This window comes from Phaseolus vulgaris, chromosome 10 (genome assembly GCF_000499845.2).
Source record: "Phaseolus vulgaris cultivar G19833 chromosome 10, P. vulgaris v2.0, whole genome shotgun sequence".
Classification (NCBI taxonomy): Eukaryota; Viridiplantae; Streptophyta; class Magnoliopsida; order Fabales; family Fabaceae; genus Phaseolus; species Phaseolus vulgaris.
The window spans coordinates 36480372-36499032 of NC_023750.2; the positions used below are offsets into that span (position 1 = coordinate 36480372).

General features: G+C 28.1%; 1 protein-coding gene across 4 annotated transcripts; it reads right to left on the reverse strand.

Annotated features, from left to right (window-relative positions):
* Positions 1–11437: 11437 nt before the first annotated feature.
* Positions 11438–17915, reverse strand: LOC137819622 (putative recombination initiation defects 3). 4 transcript variants are annotated; one of them, XR_011082353.1, is made up of 14 exons: positions 17685–17915; positions 17225–17384; positions 16350–16494; positions 16028–16162; positions 15438–15490; positions 15150–15341; positions 14852–14917; positions 14715–14780; positions 14578–14643; positions 14372–14421; positions 13331–13475; positions 13035–13125; positions 11933–12096; positions 11438–11719 (listed from the first exon to the last, which is right to left on the reverse strand). XR_011082353.1 is itself a non-coding variant. In XM_068623525.1 (13 exons), exons 1-13 carry the CDS (start codon positions 17750–17752, stop codon positions 11993–11995), a joined length of 1341 nt encoding a protein of 446 aa, XP_068479626.1. In that variant the 5' UTR covers positions 17753–17902; the 3' UTR covers positions 11852–11992. The 4 variants fall into 4 exon arrangements, 2 of the variants coding, with proteins under 2 accessions (XP_068479626.1, XP_068479625.1); XR_011082352.1 differs by having other exon boundaries at positions 11591–11719; positions 16028–16165; positions 17685–17902; XM_068623525.1 differs by lacking the exon at positions 11438–11719 and having other exon boundaries at positions 11852–12096; positions 17685–17902.
* Positions 17916–18661: the final 746 nt, after the last annotated feature.

The window sequence follows — 18661 nt, forward strand, 5'->3', positions numbered from 1 at the left end:
GACACGAAGAATAGTCATAGTACATGACAGTTGAGGATAGCTAGATAGAGGGGTCCACACAAGAGTTTTTGTTGTTAAGGAAGAAAAAGTTTTTGTGAATGTGCAGTGTTTTTTTTTTCTCCACTGTTTCAAAATTTGGATTTGGAACACCATGATCCAAATCACACCAAACTGCAAATACAAAATGGAATTCAGAGAGCAACAGTAAGAGAATTAACGTGTACTCCACTTATCAACACAAACGTGGCCTTTTCAGGCGTTACAAAATGCTGTTATGCAATTCCCACAGGAAAATAAATTAATAACAGTTAATGTAATCATATCATATCATGTGTTCATGTATTATTTATCTATATTTGCACAGTTTCAAAACAAAATAAGCAAGAAAAATAACCATTTTCTTTCAAATGGTAATGATTTGTATGAAAATTATGTTCTGTCATAAAATTTTCTGATAAACTAGTCCTTGAATTTTACTACTTAATATTAATATTATCATATTGATTTTTTTTTTAAAATATAACTTAATATTAGATTAATTCTTAAACGTTACAGTTTTGTGAAAAAAATATCTTACAAAATTTAATTGTTACATTTATTTTCTAAGTATTGGGAGTTTCCAGCTGTAATCCTTGAAAAAAAGAGAAAAAAAAAAGTTAACTACAAGTTTCTTACAGTAGCACAATATATGATTTTTTTAATTAATGGAAAAGAAAAAAAAAACAAAGAACGTAAAATATTAAATTAAATATATAGTATTTACTTACAATACATGTAAATACGTAGAGATGCTGTGTGTATATACTGTTTAAGTATTCTAACTAAAGAGAGTTATCATATAATAGTATCATGTGTACAAGCTTGAATAAGAACATTAACTATGTATATATTTATTTTTTAATATGCTTATTGTGTACCTTTATTTTTATTTTTATTTTTTGAGAAAATTTACCAATTAAAATTATTCAATTCAAGGATTTTACATATAGTTAAAAAGTTTAATAATGATTTAAAGTAAAATTACATTAAAAAAATTTCATTCCTTTGATAAGTCTTAAATAAATTATGATTGATGACTCAGGTATGGTTGTGGTCTCCAAGCTACAACAAATATCTTAAGAAATAAAAAGTATATAATAAAAAGAAGCAAAATGTGTTGTTTAAAGTAGATAAACCACATGGACTATTATAAAATGAAACCTTTTAAACAAATTTATTTAATGCTCTTATTAAAACAACACACAATACATTTAAAGCAAAATAACGAAATAATTCAATGTTGATCTTAACATATGATGCCAACAATGAAAAAGTTAATGAGACAACCTCTTTTGAAACCTCTCAATATAAAAAAAGGAAAAAAATAATAATAAAAACACTTATATAGAACTCTTTTGCTATCACAAACTCATATTTTTTTCTTCTATAATAATTGATTATATTGAGAGAGTATTGAGCTTAATGAATCAAATCTTATAATTGTCTTTATTTAAGACATAACCCTTAAGGCTGTTATTGATGCAAATCCTTAAACAAAATATGAAATACTTTTATGGGGAAGTAAAGAGTATTTTGTGTGTGAAATAATAGATACATTAATAATTTGAAGAAGTTAAATAATATTATTGTAAGGAATAATCTTACAAAATCCTCTTGTTAACAAGTATTAGTGGGATTTTTGACAAAATCTAAATCTAAATTTGTATTTTTCTTCTTTCTATTTATTTATCCTAATTGTTTAAAAAAAAAAAAAAGTCATCTCCGTTTGAAAATCTGAATGTGAAATAACTTTATCACTTTGTTGAGATTTATTAAAGATTGAATAGATGTATTATGAACTGATACATTATATGAAATGGTTAGATGTTTGATGTCATTGGAATAGGTTTTAGTGTTTTACTAAGAATTATATAGTTTGAAAAAATTTAGTATTATTAATTAGTGTATGATCACTATAAGAAAATCATTAAATAACAATTAAATTTAGAAAAAATAATAATTAGTTATTACATTTACTAAATTAAATATTAGTTTAGAAACTAAAAAATGATTGATATATAAAGTAGTCTCTATTATTAATAAAAATATAAAAAAATAGTTTCTAAAATTGGTATCTAACTATTAACTACCAAGATTTTAGCTAATAATAATAGAGAGTAATTTAAAATATAAAGTAGTTAATTAGTAGCTAAAACCTAAGTAGTTGATGGTTAGATGCAAATTTAGAAACCATTTTATAATTTTTTTATTAATAATAAAAACCATTTTAGATACCAATAATTTTGTATATGAATATATTTGAAATCTCATATGAAAAAGGATAATATTTTGTTTAATATTAGAATGCAATATATATATATATATATATATATATATATATATATTTATGGTATTTTACATTGGTATTGTAATTCAAGATGTTACTAATGCCATATTAGTTAAAAATTAAAAATTAAAGTTTTAAATATAAAAAATTAAACGTTTTTTAGATTAAATAATTTTAATTATTATATATTAACCATGTCTAAAAAATATTATATTTTCACTCAATTCTAATTTTTCTCATAATATATATATATATATTTTAAAAAATATATGGTTTTAGTATTAAAATAAAAAAATATTTATAAAATATAGTTGAATTTCTTAACTATTTATTAATTTAAATATGATTTTGATTCAAATAATATTTTATACTATTTTTTTAGTAGCATAAGAAATGATAATATCTATTTTAAAAATGAAAAAAAATATTAATGTCGTTTAAAAGGTTAAGAAAAGGTAGATGCAATTTTCTCAAAATTATATAATTTAATTTATATTATATAAAATCTATAATTTATATTTTAATATTTATGTTTAAATTTTTATAAATTTAAATTAATTATAGCTAATATATTAATAAATAAAGTAAAGTAAGTAACACTTTATCAAAAAATTGTTTTTAAAAAACTAGAGGAGGGTGATTATTATTTTATTAGAAACTTGTGAAAATCTATTTTAAAATGAAAAATAGTGTATATCCTAAAAATAATATGACAACACTTAAAAATAATGTTTGACATATTTGTAATATGAAAAAACAGAATTTTAATAAAAAAGCAAATTCCTCTTCATATTAAAAAATACGTTGAAATAATAAATAAAATTTAATAATAAAAATATTTTTTCTAATTTTTTTTAGACTAACGTATACGTATCTGGCCATTTATTCGGTTTCAAATAAATCATTAATGTTAAAAACGGAATATAATGTTATACAATGATAAATAAATTATTAATAAATTGGATAAATTCAAACTTACATTGTAATGTTTATGATTGACTTCGAACCATACACAACCATATTTATTAATAATAATAATTATTATTATAAAAAGTAACAATTATTTTTAATTGGTTTGCATTTTCTTCATCGTATATATCAATCATTCTTTATCTGACCTACTACAGATTTTTTATTTTTTACCGACTATAATCATAACTATTTTTTTAATTAAATATTTAATAATAAGGGTTTAATGAAAAAAAAACTTCCTATTTTTTATATTTTCTTTAATAATATTTTTTTTCATATGATTTTTTAATAATATTTTTTTTCATATAATAACAAATTATTATTAAAGTGATTAAATTATATTTATAATTATTTTATTTCATATTCGGTCAAATTTTGTAACTAAAATTTTGTTATCAATAGAAAGATGTCATCACTTTTTCTAAATTGATGACATTTGCACGTCTCTTGACTCAAAATAAAACTAAAGGCATTATTAATTTTTATAATTATAAATAAAATAGATTTATTTAATACAATTAACTCACCAAAAGAACTGTAAAAGGGAGAAAATGTCATCAATGTTTAAAATGTATAAGAGAATATAATATTGTATTTTTCAAAATATAAAATTTTATATATGTATAACTTTTAAGATAAGATGGAAACTTATTTATTAAATAAAAACTAATAATATAAAATTTTCAATAATTACAGTAAAGAGATTTGTTGTGATTTATCTTATATCTTTTTATTTGTTATAATCTTTTATATGTTTTCTTTAATTAAGTACATTTATACTTTATTCATAAAAATATGTAATAGTTACCTAAATTATCCTATAGTACAATAGTCTTCCACTATTTTGCTTTTGACCCTCAAGTGTGTTCATTCACTACATAGTCAAAATTTATAATAAATATAAACACATTTGTTATATATTGAATTATTTTTCACTTTTTCACTCATCATTGTTGTTTCACATAATGTTATATTTCTTTTGTCATCTTGACTGATATATGTCATGAACTCATACAATAAAATAAATCAATTTGATATTCATTTTTCTTGATAATTAATCTTTCAATTCAATATTTTTTTTTTCTTAATTTCTTTAGTCAATATTTAAATTCTTTTGATCAACACTAAACTAAAAATTTATAATATAAATTACTCATGAACTACTACTAATGTAAAAAGTCATTAAATAATTATATATATGTCATTAAATAATTATATATATATATATATCATTAAATAAAAATTAATTTAAGAGAACAAAGATAATTAGTTACTATACTGACTAGATTATAGACTAATTGAGAAAAAAAAATTATTGATACCTACAATAATTTCTAAATTTATAAACTACTTTCTAAATTAGTATTTAATTAGCTACTAAAGTTTTAACTATCAACTATTTTAGATTTTAAAATCGATAACTAAAACTTGGATAGTTAATGGTAGCTACAACCTGAGTAACTACTTGGATATCAATTTAGAAACTAGTTTAGATACTAATAACTTTGGTAGGATGTACAATAGTTTTGAATTTTGTTAATATGATAACTAATTATTTTTTATCTCTAAAATTGTTTTTTATTTAATAATTTTCTAGAAGCATATATTTTTAAGATATTCTTATTCCTTAGTCTTACACTATCAAAAAAATTTTAACATGTAAATTAAAGTTGTGAAAAATTTTGTGAAATGTAAATTAAAGTTGTGGATCGTATTAGAAAAATAATTCTCTCATATTAACATGAAATGGAATGTTTTATAGTGATATGAGTGTTGAATGATTAATTAAATTGCTTGATATTTTTTAACTTAATCAAACTTAACCCAAATCAAAGATTTAATAATGTTTGTATGCGTTTGTAAATATGTATTTAGTACACACAAGTTATTGTCCATATTTTTCAGCTAACCATCTGTAAGTTTGATATGCAATTTATTGTCCAACAATTAAACCAATATCACTTTTCTGTGCTTCTTTTGATGAACCAAAAAATAATATATTGCTTCACATAATCACACTTTCACCTTATCTCGAGATAATCATGATTAATTATGGTTGTTGGTATAAAAAAACTTGTTGCATTTTCCACGGTTAAGCAATCATAAATAATTATCAATACAATTTACAGAAATAATTATAATAAAAGTTATTAAATGTAGGGTTAAATATGTTTTCAGGTTCACGTTCCCGTAAAATTAATCAGTGTTCCTTATTTAAACTTCAAACATTTTGAATATTTGTAGTAAAAAAACTATTGAAGTAAGTCATTACTAATGTTTTGCACTATATTATAATAGTATAACATGAAATGAGTTAACATGAAATATTTTAACATCTTAATTCATACTGAAATTTTGTTTGTCATGTAAAAAAATTGATAAAATTTTATTTCAATAGTTTTCTTACTAAATACCAAACCGTCTAAAGTTTGAAATAAAGATCAAAATCACTTTCACACACAAAAAATACAAATACGAAAAAACATATTTAACCATTAAATTTAATATACATAGTAATTTATGATTAAATTATAATTTTAAACTACGTATTATTTCTTCGTAAATAAACTTTGAGTATAACAAGTTTCATTTAAGAAATTAGTTTAAAAGAAGCACTACTTAGTTAAACTCATCAAATATATTGTTTTTTTTTGCTCGTTTATCGTTTCACTAGACATAATACCAAATCAAACAAGATAATACATTTTTGGCCGAAAGCAAAACCTAATTGGTGTACTTTTCTTAGTTTTCAAATGATTATGTCCAAATCAACTGAAGTTGTACGTTTGGTTTAAGCTAAGCACAACATATAAACATACTCTAAAATATCATTTTAAATCAACCAAACTAACTAATTTTCAATAATGTCAACGTATAGGTTTTTGAGTTTGAAGACACAAAATAAATGAGTATAAATACTTTTAAATTTTGTAACTGGTATTCAACAAAGTACTGTATATAAATCAGTGTGGCAACATGGTTTGGTTAAGAGTTAGGAAGAAGAAAACATGTTGATTTTGGTTGGATAAGAATTTAAAAATGCATGGTGGAAAACATTAATTTTCACTTTGGTTTCTCTTTCCTCTGAGCAGAACAGAAGATGCTTCAGGTGCAGAAGCACGATCTATGAATGTAGCTACGACACTGATTTTCATAATTGTTTCTGCGAGGCACCAAATTTGATTTTGGAATCACAATGCTTTTCCAATGAAGCATGTGAGGAGCAGTTGGGCCTAAAATAGTCATATTGGGCCCCCACTGAATGAAAACATTTGGGCCCACCCACATTGTCAGTGCACCTTATTAGGGCAAACGTGTGTACCTTCATGCATGCCACTTCAACTCGTGTCTATTTCGGAAAGAGCCATGGTTTTCACAATACCATTAAATAGAAAATTAAGTTATTATTAGATCAACATTATATCTCATTTTGAATATTTTAGTTTTCAGTTCTAACTGTTCTACCATGTAAATAATATAAAGTTAGTGATATAACTGCTGCAACTCATAGAATAATTACAAAATTTAAAATTAAAGGTTATAATTGAAGAAATTAAACATATTCACATGAGATCAGATATATTATCTAATAGTTTTTTTCTAAAAATATGTTTTCACTTTCTTTGAACCGCTCTTGGGTTCATACCACATACATTATGTTTGTAGGAAGAAGATTATGGGTGGAATAATATAGTAAACATAGCAGCAAACAATCAATTTGGTGTCATTTATATTGTTCCTAATCATGCACTTGTATAAAAGTTATGAAATCTATTGGATTCATCGATATGATTCTGATTTTGTGTGGAGAGAATAAAAGGGTTTCAGTGCACTCTTTGGGACCACAAACATGGAATCTAATTCTGAGTTAACTAAACATATATAATTGATGGAAACTATAAACAATCACTAAGATGCTAAATATCAATAAATAAGTAAATTTTAATTTTAACTCAACATTATAAAATTGACTTATAAAGTAAAATTTGCACTTATTTATATACTATGAAATATTATTATTTCTAGTTGAAGTGTGATCTTCAACACACCCTAACATGTTAATTTGTGTGTGTGACTATATATTTATGGATGGTCTGATAGTGAATGACCTTATAAGTCCAACAAACTCTCACTATGATATATTTTAAATAACTCTAAGTGGACTTTACACCTAACTCAATCTTATAAAATTGACTTATAAGATGATGTTTGCATTCACTTATATACTATAAAACGTCGTTATCTCTATTAGATTTGATATCTCCAACACAAAATATCATCTTCCTTGGTATATCTCTTTTATTTGCCTTTGTTATGAAGGAATTGTTTGTAATGAAAGGTGAGTGGGGAATGTAGGGTGGATGCATGACAAATTGAGGACCATGAAGAACAAAGGAAGCACTTACCCTTAATGTAATCATTCATACCACCTTTCCCACATTACATGCAAATAGGCATGTGGAGCCATTAGTTTTACCTTTCACCCCATCTTCACTATCAAGCAAAACAAATTTTGAAACGCATTACATCCAAATGACCAAGGTTTGTTATAAGGAATAGGGATATCAAATTTGTGATTTTTTTATATGGAATTAGACTATAAAGAGTAAAAAGAGAAAATAGTGTATTTATAATTCAAGATTATAGATATTTACTTTGATGGTGCATTTTAAAAAATTGAAATTTTTACATGAAAAACATAAGTTGATATCAAGTGTCAATTGTATGTACTTGGGTTCGTGTTGTGTCGATCCAAAAGATATTAAACCGGTAGTTGCTAACAAGTTGCGTGATGTCGTTGGTGGTATATAATTGTACTTTTTTTTTCATTTTTCTTATCCATATTTGTACAAATAATCAAATATAAGCTTTATCTTCAGATATTATATTTTGGACTGGTTCAACTCAAGTTGTTTTATGAAATGTAGATATATGATTTTGTTGGAGAACTTTTTTAGAAGTTTATACGGAGAAAAAAATATTATAAGTCAAAATTAGTTTAAGTATAAAATAATTTGTATAATTTAAAAAAAAAATTAACTTGTCTGTAGACTAATTTAAATTCATGAGAATTTTATTTTATTTTTCTCTCCTAATATAATTTTAGCCAATAAATTAATAGTGCTTCTTATTATATATATGATAAATTCAAGTTTTTTCAATAGTTTTCTTAAAAAATATATTTATTACAATTTGTTGGTATTTGATGACTATATGATATTTTTTTATATTAACAGAGTGTAAAAAATTTAACTCTTCGATTAATATATTTTAAAAAATTGCTATGCATTTGTTTTGCAAAAAAGGGTAAAAATATAAACAATTTACTCTCTTTTTTTGTTGGAAAAGTTAAAAAAATGATGATTTTGAGTTATTTCTAAGAAGTAACTTGAGAGATAAAAAAAAAATACATTAGTGAAAGAAATAGATTGGTGAAGTTATGGTCCTGTGCATATTTTCAATTATTAAAACATCATTATGTGAAACTTGTGATGGAGTTAACTTCATACTTGCTCCTTGTCCAACCCTATTATTTTGCTTTACTTTTTTTGACTAATAATAGTGGGTAGGCTAACTCCAATCCAACTACTGCCTTTTTATGCATTGGATGCCCCCACTTTTCTACCTTATGTCTTAGAAAGTGCTTTCACTCCATATGCTATCAAGGAAAATAAAGAGAAAGTAAAGTTGTAACGCACTGTTATGAAACATGAATCTACTATGCATTTTGCACAGAATAATGGATTCTAATTTTCAAAATTGAAGTAAGAAAAAACTATTGCAACTTTTTTTGTGTAGAAATCCTACCTACATAGCTGAAGATAATTGATCAACTGCATGTCCCCAAACTCTAGGATATTTGTCTTTTTTAATGAAAAACACTCAATGGCCTATATTAGAATTCGATAGTAAGACAACAAAAAAAAGTGGTCATCAAAGGGTGATTAACAATGCCTCATTTTATACTAAACAACGTTGTAGCAGCTAATAATTTAAAAAGAAGAGATACTGTGAAGAATATTTGTTTATCCGTCTGGAATGAAATTATGAATAAAACATAACAGTAATTGTTGACCTTTATTATGGTGTTGACTCCATTTTTAAGTTGGTTCCTTGGAGTATTAAGATGTGGATTAATAGAAGTTAATGGTTGAAATGGATAATGAGGGTTTCAATGAAGCTATGATTTCATTGAAGGTGCATGATAGGTAGAGTAAGTGATTGATTAGACCATATCACTTGGATAAGATGACGAAAAAGATTAAAGTGTCTCCTTTAAAGAGGCTAGACAAGAGAGTGAGAAAACATGCAATCTTGGTAGTAATTCACTTATTCATTAATCTTGAATTTTCATGAGTCAAACACCTATTTATATAGCTTAAAGGTCCGACCATTCAATAAAAAAATAGGTGAGAGAATTCAAATGAAAATGGTTTGAAAGTGGCACCTAAAATGAGCTTACAAGGCAAGTATGACAATATGTGTTTCAATGACTCGTTTATGTCTAAATGACTGACCTAGGTTAATTAGGAGTCTTTTAGAAATCGTAATTTAACCTAGGTTAGTTTTTAGATGCCTAAATCCAATCCTAATTACAATTAACAAAAGTTACAAGTAAATTTTATATTCTACCTTTGACAAGAAAATAAATTTTACTCTACAATTCTACACTAGGTTTATGATATTTTTGAACATGTATAAGAAGGTTTTTCTGACATCATATAGTCCCCAATCTTCTTGTATCTTTCTTGTCATGGATCTAGTAGTTGGATCTGAACTTGGATTTAAACTTGATGACCCTAAACCTTAAATCCTAAACCCATCATTATTATTTATTATTATTATTATTTTCCATGTATCTTTTATAGAAAATAATTCTGCCCGACAGGATTAAACATTAGATATAAATATTTATTTTAACAAAAAATTAAATTTTAATAGTTTGTTATACTAAACTCATCTCTAGTTTGTTGGAGACTATACTATTGTAGAGTCCAGTCACGTACCCTAAACTTTATAAACTCTTTGTCATACTAACAGCCTGCAAATAAGTGAAAACCACATTTCTAACGGAAGCACTCACATAAGTTTCTATTAAAAAAATGTGTTTTGTTATCCAATGTATCACATTATTTCTTAATAACATATTTAATTGTTTTCTTTAGTGAAGAAATTTTAATAACATCTAAGTAATCATCAATTATATATAATTTAGACTTGATTATAAATTAATTTTTTAGTTTTATTTCTAGACAATAGTTATTTGTAGAAATAATTCAAAAAAATTGTTAAATAATTCTAAGTGTGACATGAAATGTTTCAACGGAAGAATTACTTGAAACAATTTAAGCAAATCTTAAACCTCCACAGCGGGAGATGTTATTATAATTACGAGGCTTGGGAGAAATTTGTCTGGTCTGGTCCCATACTTCACATGTCAAAACCAAAGCATTAAAAGCCTCTTTAACAAGTTTTATTTCATTGTTCAGCAACAGTCAAATAATTTGCAGTGTACAAGGCAACGAAGTCATAGAGTTGTTTCTATAAAAATGGTATTATATGAAAAGCGTAATCCGTATAAACATGTTGTGAGAAAATTGTACAATTCAGTGTCCACTGTGTTGAGATGAGATTATGTGGAACTGTGATATTTATTATTAATATTGTTGTTGTAATAATAGCAAATATTAATCTCTCACTCATGTTAACATACAAGAAAAATCATTTAGTTGGGAGCTTCTGGGTTCACCTGACAAATAAAATATACTTCTTAATGCACTTATTAATTAAGAAAAACTGGGTGTCATTCTTTCCACTCCGTAGTATCTGCACACAAAAAAATATCAATGGCCTCCCTAGATTTCTCAATATTCTATTCTAAACTCCAATTCCTCTACCACTTCGAATTTTCCACCAACCAGAGGCAAACGAAGGCCCAAAAATTTGAGACAGCAGAACCCAGTCTTACAAAGGGAAAAACACATTTTTCTTCGGAAAAAGGTCAACTCTCCACCAAATAGTTTCTCCTCTTTTGGGGTGTAATTACTATCATGAATTAATGAAAAACTTACGTATAAGCTTTTGGTGAAGTTGAATATCTTGCAATCAAAATAGAAAGAACAAACAACTTCCTATGTGAGGAAATGTGGCATTGCACAAAATTATTAATACTGGATAACAAAACAGATAAAAACGAATAACTTCTGTTGATAAACTTATACACAGTATAGTACTTATTTTTTATAATATCTCTAATTAAAATTACACATGACATGAGTAGTACCTGTATAACAAGGATCGATACTAATTCTTAAGTCGAGACTTCACTTTATTAAGAAAAAACAGCAAAAGTTTCGCAAGTTATATCCAAATTTTAGCCCCAGGGGTTTTCCTCCAGCATCTGAAAGTAACAAACTGCTCCTGCTCAACAACAACAGCGGGATTAAAATGACATTGGGTTTAACTCTCCATTACTCTTTTTGAATCGTAAAGATAGCTTTTGCTCCATGCGTTATGAAATTGCATAAATATTAGAGTAGATTTAGGTTTGCCTTCTTTCATACATTAATAAAACAGTTGAAAGCAGTGGCTATTCAATCTAAAACTTGGTAGAGTGTACTCGTGGGTGTTTACGTCGTGGCAGGAAGTAATACGACAGAAGGAAGTTAGAATTGAAATAGGATTGTAATACTTTTATTGCATTACAATACTTTTCCGCTTCCGCCTCCTTGCTTTCCGCAAAATTCGCTCAGTTTCTTCCACTTCTTCCTTGGTCAATTCGCCAAATAGGTTCTCTCCTGTTCTCCACGGAAGCGTATGTTAAAAACAGTTATGATTTCTATCAAATAGCAAATAATAGGAGATTTATAAAAAGTTAAATTAAATTTATATATTTCAAATCAATCAATTCACGTCGTGCAATAAATCATTATCATAATAAGTAATAAACTATATAATTTCCATGATGAACATAAGATTTTTAATTAGCCATAAAAAATTGCTAAGTAGAATCATATAGCAGTTGTATTCATAGCTCAATGTAGTATCCAATTCTCGGTAGTATTTGGGAAACAAATATTATACTATTATATTTCTCTTAAACAATTAATGCTTTCATAGCTCAACTGCATCTACACCTAGAATTCATGCTTTAGACCATGACTTCTTCCTATTATAATAAACAAAAAATCAATACTAAACTATTTAAAAAAGCAAATAAAAAGATGAAAACATATTTTTTTACTAAGATATCATCTAACCAGTATAATTAAAGAAAATAACATCCGATTATTTAAACAACCTTTTTAAATAGTAAAATATTATATTCAAATGATAAAAAAGTATAAATAAAATACCAATATATAGTTGTTGGATGATTGTATAAGATATGCAAGTTGTTAATGTATTATGATACTTAAATGATTTCTTACTTCTAAGGAGGATAAGATAAGATCTCTCTCGTTAAAGCTTTTTTACTGTGTTATTATTGTTCTTTATTATAATTGACGTTATGTTTTAATAATTTATTTTATATTTAATTTAAAATTTTATCTACAAGATTATCAAAATAAAACTTCACCTATAATCGAAGGAACACCTATAATCTTATGTGGCTTTTGTCACTGAATAGTATCTATAAATCTACATCTAACTTTTGTTCTTTTCCACAAAGCACACCATATTAAAAACGAAAATCAGGTAGTTCTATCGTAGTTTTTACAGTTTAGTCAACAACCTGGGTTTTCTTTGGCCAAGAAGGAAAATCCTACTTCAGTCTCCTCGTCAGAGTCAATGACAATAACACAGTCTCTACCTCCCTTTATACACTGTCATTCAAACAGTACTTTGCAATTGATAAAGCACATATAAGATTTATAAAACTAATAAAAAGAAATCATTTGCCTGAAAAATGACGTGACAATTGTCACTGTTGAGTGCATCTTATATCACTGTACGTATCATATCGACAACTTATAGAAGGACATGAAATTTCTGATCGGGAAAGGGAACAGTGAATTTCTTTGAGAATACCTTCTCAGTTTCTGGTTCCTTTTTCTTTTGCACCTTAAATGCTTTATCTGAAAAAGTGACTCGTTCCTTTTTTACTGGCTTCCAGTCGCTCCGTTCTACATCTGGAGCTACAGCTGCCTGTATACTCGTCTTGGCCTCACTTTTTCTGAAGTCAAGAAAAATACCTTGTCCTTGGTCACACTTCGTCACAAATGCTTTTGCAAGTGTCAGATATAACCAGTCGTAAATAGAGTCATTCGTTCTTAATTATTAAAATAAATAATTCGATACAGTGGGGAGAAACAAATATATACTAAAATAAATCAACATTCCAATATACCCCGGGATTTTGTCCGCCAAAGGCAAATGCGGATATGTTATTAAGAAATATAACTCGTGATTCAGAGCGTAGAAAACTGAATAATTATTTTCTCGTGTTTGTCGTGCAAAAATAAGAAAAGCAAAATTCTCCGAACAAACAAAAGGATGAATAGCATCCAAAAGAAATGACTTCACCCGTTCAGCGGGTGAGAATTCCATTAATTAAGCAAAAAAAAATTATTGTTGGATTAATGAATATAGACAAGGTCAGGGACCAATGTTGGGGGCTAAACCAGAAGGATCAATTGCTGGATCAGTGTTTCTAACTGGAAAAGGAAACTTAATCACACACATGAATTGTGTACATGGATATCTGTGCTCTCTCTTCCTTGCAGCGTCATGGTGATTTTCACATATAATTCATTCAGCCAAAAAGCAATGCAGCAGTTTAATCCAGTAAACCCCGTGTTACTCGTCAACTATGAAAGCTAGGCAATAAATAATTGAAACTAATATACCATTTTCATGTAAAATATACTTCGTCTTAAAATTAAATTCAATCTACAGTGGATTCGTCCTCACGTTTGAGAGTGAAAAGTATATGATAAAATTAAGTATATGAAATATATGTCGTGTCAACGCTTCAAATTTGTTTCATAAATAAAACTCGCTGGAATTGACAAATAACGTAGAAAAAAATGATTAGGCACTATTAGAAGAGTAAGTGAAGTTACTACATACATGGCAAGAAGCTGTCGCTGTTTCAGTGTCATAATCTGCTTGCTTAAATTCTGCAAGCCAACAATGTATCAGGGGGGGAAACTACGCTTTTCACCGTAGAAAAATAATCAGGATTCAGCAGAGTAATTTTTTCACAACGAAAAAAATTCGAACAAGGTTAATAATCAGCAGAATATGTTAATGGTTCATTAAGAGAGATGAAGAACCTTTGAGGACAAAGACGGCTGCGCCATATCCTTTTGGTTGAAGCTTTTTAGGTTGCAAGAAATTCCCTGCAATATTGCATTTATCATTGCAATAATCAGCAAAATATGTTAATGGTTCATTAAGAGAGAAGAAGAACCTTTGAGGACAAAGATGGCTGCGCCATATCCTTTTGGTTGAAGCTTTTTAGATTGCAAGAAATTCCCTGCAATATTGCATTTATCATTACAATAATCAGCAGAATATGTTAATGGTTCATTAAGAGAGAAGAAGAACCTTTGAGGACAAAGATGGCTGCGCCATATCCTTTTGGTTGAAGCTTTTTAGATTGCAAGAAATTCCCTGCAAGTGCTCATTTGCAAAGCATCATTTTTGGACGGCAATTTAGTGACTATAAACAAGAAGAAAAAGAAAGAGAGCTTGGGGGGAGGCATTTTCCTGTAGCGGTGTAAAAATGAGAAGAGGGGTTCTAAGAAATCTTACTTCGTAAAAGTATTTGTACCTAACCTAAGAAGTTTACAAGTTTAATACATCTGCGTGTTTAAATCATTATAAATTGCCATATGGTACGTGCCTGCATTTCCTTGCTGATGTTACAGAGATCATTTTGTACATTTCGCATAGAGGCTTCAATTAGCTGAGGTAACGGAGAAACCGCCAAATATACATCTTGTAGATTCTCTTTCTTTGAAACATGGCTCATTTGTTCGGATAAAGATTTCAAGTTCCCATCAATCATTGCTTTAAGTTCTTCTTGTCCTTTAGTCTGATTTAAAACCGGACTACTGATCAGTCTACTGAACTTCGATATCCATTGATGTTAGTGAAACCGTGCAATTCAAGGTACGAATAAGGCTATTACCACTAACTGAAATGAGTTATCCTGAGCAATCAACTTCTGCCTTATGCATTCCACTGAATGGAAAGTAAGGAGTTAAAATTGTACAGTGTGTTACAAAAGTAATTTACGTAATAAACCGAGCCAGAGAAAACTCTGAATATAATAAAGAGAAAATGAACATTTCACACTCTTATTTTTCTCTCACTTTTACTTTACAATTCCACTTAATAATAAAATATTATGTTTAACTAATAAAAATAAATATAAATAAAATTTTGAAATAAAATAATAATATATCTAGTTCTTAAATGAAAATGTAATTAATAAAAATAAATATAAATAAATTTTTGAAATAAAATAATAATATATCTAATTGTTAAATGAAGTTGGAAAAAATGGTGCTAGAAATCAGAGTTCTTAGTATACAAAACAAGAATTCCTTCTGCTGATCTGTGTTTCAAAAGAATATACAATGATGGGAAAATGCAACATAAGCAGAGAATCAAAGGAGAGCCATACAAAATTTTAGTAGAACGTTCCTAGATTGGAATAAACACAACTCCCAAAAACTTCTTTTAGAATATTGTCAGTAGTTAAAATGAGTTACTTACCCTCCAAAATAATTTCCTTTGTTCCTTTGTGTACTTGCATAACGTCACTTTGAACAGAATCCAAGATCATTCCAAACCTGTTCAATGAAGTTTCCATTATGCCTATCCGGTGTTCAAGTCCTTCACTTAACTGACCTGCTATATCAAACAATGGATTTATTATCTTGAGTAAAGTAATATGCGAGCGTAAAAGGACTCTAACTTAATTCACTTTCTGCTTTTGTATCATGAAACTCGGACTACTCTTAGATATGTCTAACTTGGATGCCAAAAATATAAGCTAGAAAAATAAAAACCCATATTTTTCATTAAATACTCTTACCTTTGTGATCTGCAGAATTCCATTTGAGCATCAGATTGGACGAAGATCTTGAGTTAGGGGGTTGACTCTCTTCCCGTGAATATGTAAGTCGGGGCAAGCTAGAAAGCCTCCTCAAAGAGTTCTCTTGTTCTTGAGAACCAACTCTCTAAAGTACATTAAGAATATAATAAACATTGAAATAGAATCTTCAATCGCTTGTAATTACGTCCTAAAGTCTAAAAACAAAATATATTCGGCTTATTTGCGACATTTCATAATTGGGTGAAGGATATTTGAAGGCGTTCTCTATTTACCATGAAAACTTTCGGTTAATAACTAGTATTATGCAATTCTTTGGGTGCTTTTAGCATTCTCTTCAATCACGATTGAAGTTTCAGTCTATTAACTTGTACTGATCATTTCAATGCAAATTTTTATTACATAGATTTGTCAAGCTGAAATTCCAATCATAATTGAAGACAACACAAAAAATACTCATGGAATTGCATTTTAAATTTTGTCGTAAATTTAACACAAGCTAGTGACAAACATAATTGATAAAAGTAAGGATATCCATGGAATAGATTCACTCTGTGTATCCTAAGTAGCACATGAACTAATTGACAGCAATATTAGCTTTTTTTTAGGCATAACATGCTTTGATTCCACTTGTTTGACATAGGAATTTTGTGAAGCCACGAACAATTTATAAAAGAGGTACAATCACGCTTGCTTTTAACTCGAGCAATAATTACAATTATTTCCACCTCAGATTAACTTATAAATTATAATTATAATCAATTCTAATCAATATCAGTTTACAAAAATTGTTTCGATGAAAATTGCTAATAAAATTAAGAGTATCAGTATAACTGCGTCGGTTTACAAGATCTAACCGGGTCATTAGTTGTGACGGCCTCGTCGAGAGAATTTTGAGAGAAATGAGACAGCAATCCGTGCTGAGATGAAAGTCCCTGAGAAAACGATTGCTGTGATGGTTGCGTGCGATGCTGAGAGTGAGAAACTTGCAATCCACTCGAAATGTTGTTCGCTTTCCTTCATACAGAAAAGGCGATAGAAAAACAACAGTTCAACACGACTATTTGAATTGAAATGCGTCATATGTGTTGTGATATACAAATCATTTTAAGTTAGCTTCCAGATTCGTTAATCCATAAGATCCAAACAGAGCGTGCCGCAGAAAACACGAAGTTCATGAATAAACTTGAAATGTAGAACTAAAACTTCTTCTCTCGGAGCAAACGAATCAAATGAGCGTTCTACGAGAAGCAATGCACTGAATTAAACGAATTGTAATTGAAATGTGTGAATCAGTGCGAGAGCGAGAGGAGTGACCTTGAATGAAGAAGAGGAGGAGGAAAGACGGAGATGGAGGAGATATCGCAGGCTTTGTTGATCTTCATTTTCGTTTCGGATCGGAGATGAAACGCCTTCTAGTTCATCGTCGTCGGAATGTGCAGAAACGGCACGCGTTTGGAGTTTGCGAGAGAGCAAGAGAAAGAAGTTGGAAACTGAAGGATTGCAAATTAAGGCGGGAATATGGGATTTGAAGACTGGAGAGACCGTTGGTTGAATTTGGTTTGGGGTGGTATTTATAGTAATGGAATAAGTTTTATGGAAACGGGCCGGGTCGTGGGCCAGTTCTTCTTTTAAAGGGCTTCTTCTTCCTGCACCTCTATGTTTTGCTTCCTGCACCCCCACAATTTTGTAAATCCCAAAACTGACCTTCACCTTTAATTTAAAAAAACTAGAGTTTTTTAGATTATCGGATATTGGGATCCAGGATTTTGCTACAGATTCATCAATCCGGAAGTGATTCATGTTTTTTTTTCAAATAAAGGGGTGTTTCGAAAGCAACTTGTTGATTTTTGGATTGCTGAATCTGAAAGTCTAATTTTTGTTACGGATTGATGGATCCGAAAGATTACCGGATTCACCAATCCGGAAGATTACTGTATTCACCAATCTGGAAGATATATGGATTTCCCAATCCAAAATGCAAAAAAATAAATACAGATTTTCTATTTCGTAAAATTACCGAATTGCATTGTCCGAAAAAAGAAAGAGTAGTGTGGGTCTTATGTGTATTTTAAAATTTTTAAAAAATAATAAGGATATTTTTGTCTTTGCATTACATTGTGGAGGTGCAGGAAGAAAAACGTAGGGGTGCAGGAAGAAAAACGTAGGGATGCAGAAAGAAACTGCCCTTTCAAAGTAGGCAAAATGGTGATATCTTCCTGCACCTCCATGCATTTCTTTCTTTCTGCATCCTCATATTTAAAAAAATATCCAAATCCTTTTATATTTTTCAT

Excerpts from the sequence above, each read along its gene's own strand:
- LOC137819622 (XM_068623524.1), bottom strand. The coding sequence starts at position 17,752 with ATGAAGATCAACAAAGCCTGCGATATCTCCTCCATCTCCGTCTTTCCT. Across the intron at positions 14,781-14,851 it reads AGCCATCTTTGTCCTCAAAG|GGAATTTCTTGCAATCTAAA; the intron begins GTTCTTCTTCTC and ends GCAATATTGCAG. Across the intron at positions 13,476-14,371 it reads CAGCGACAGCTTCTTGCCAT|AAAAAGTGAGGCCAAGACGA; the intron begins GTATGTAGTAAC and ends TCTTGACTTCAG.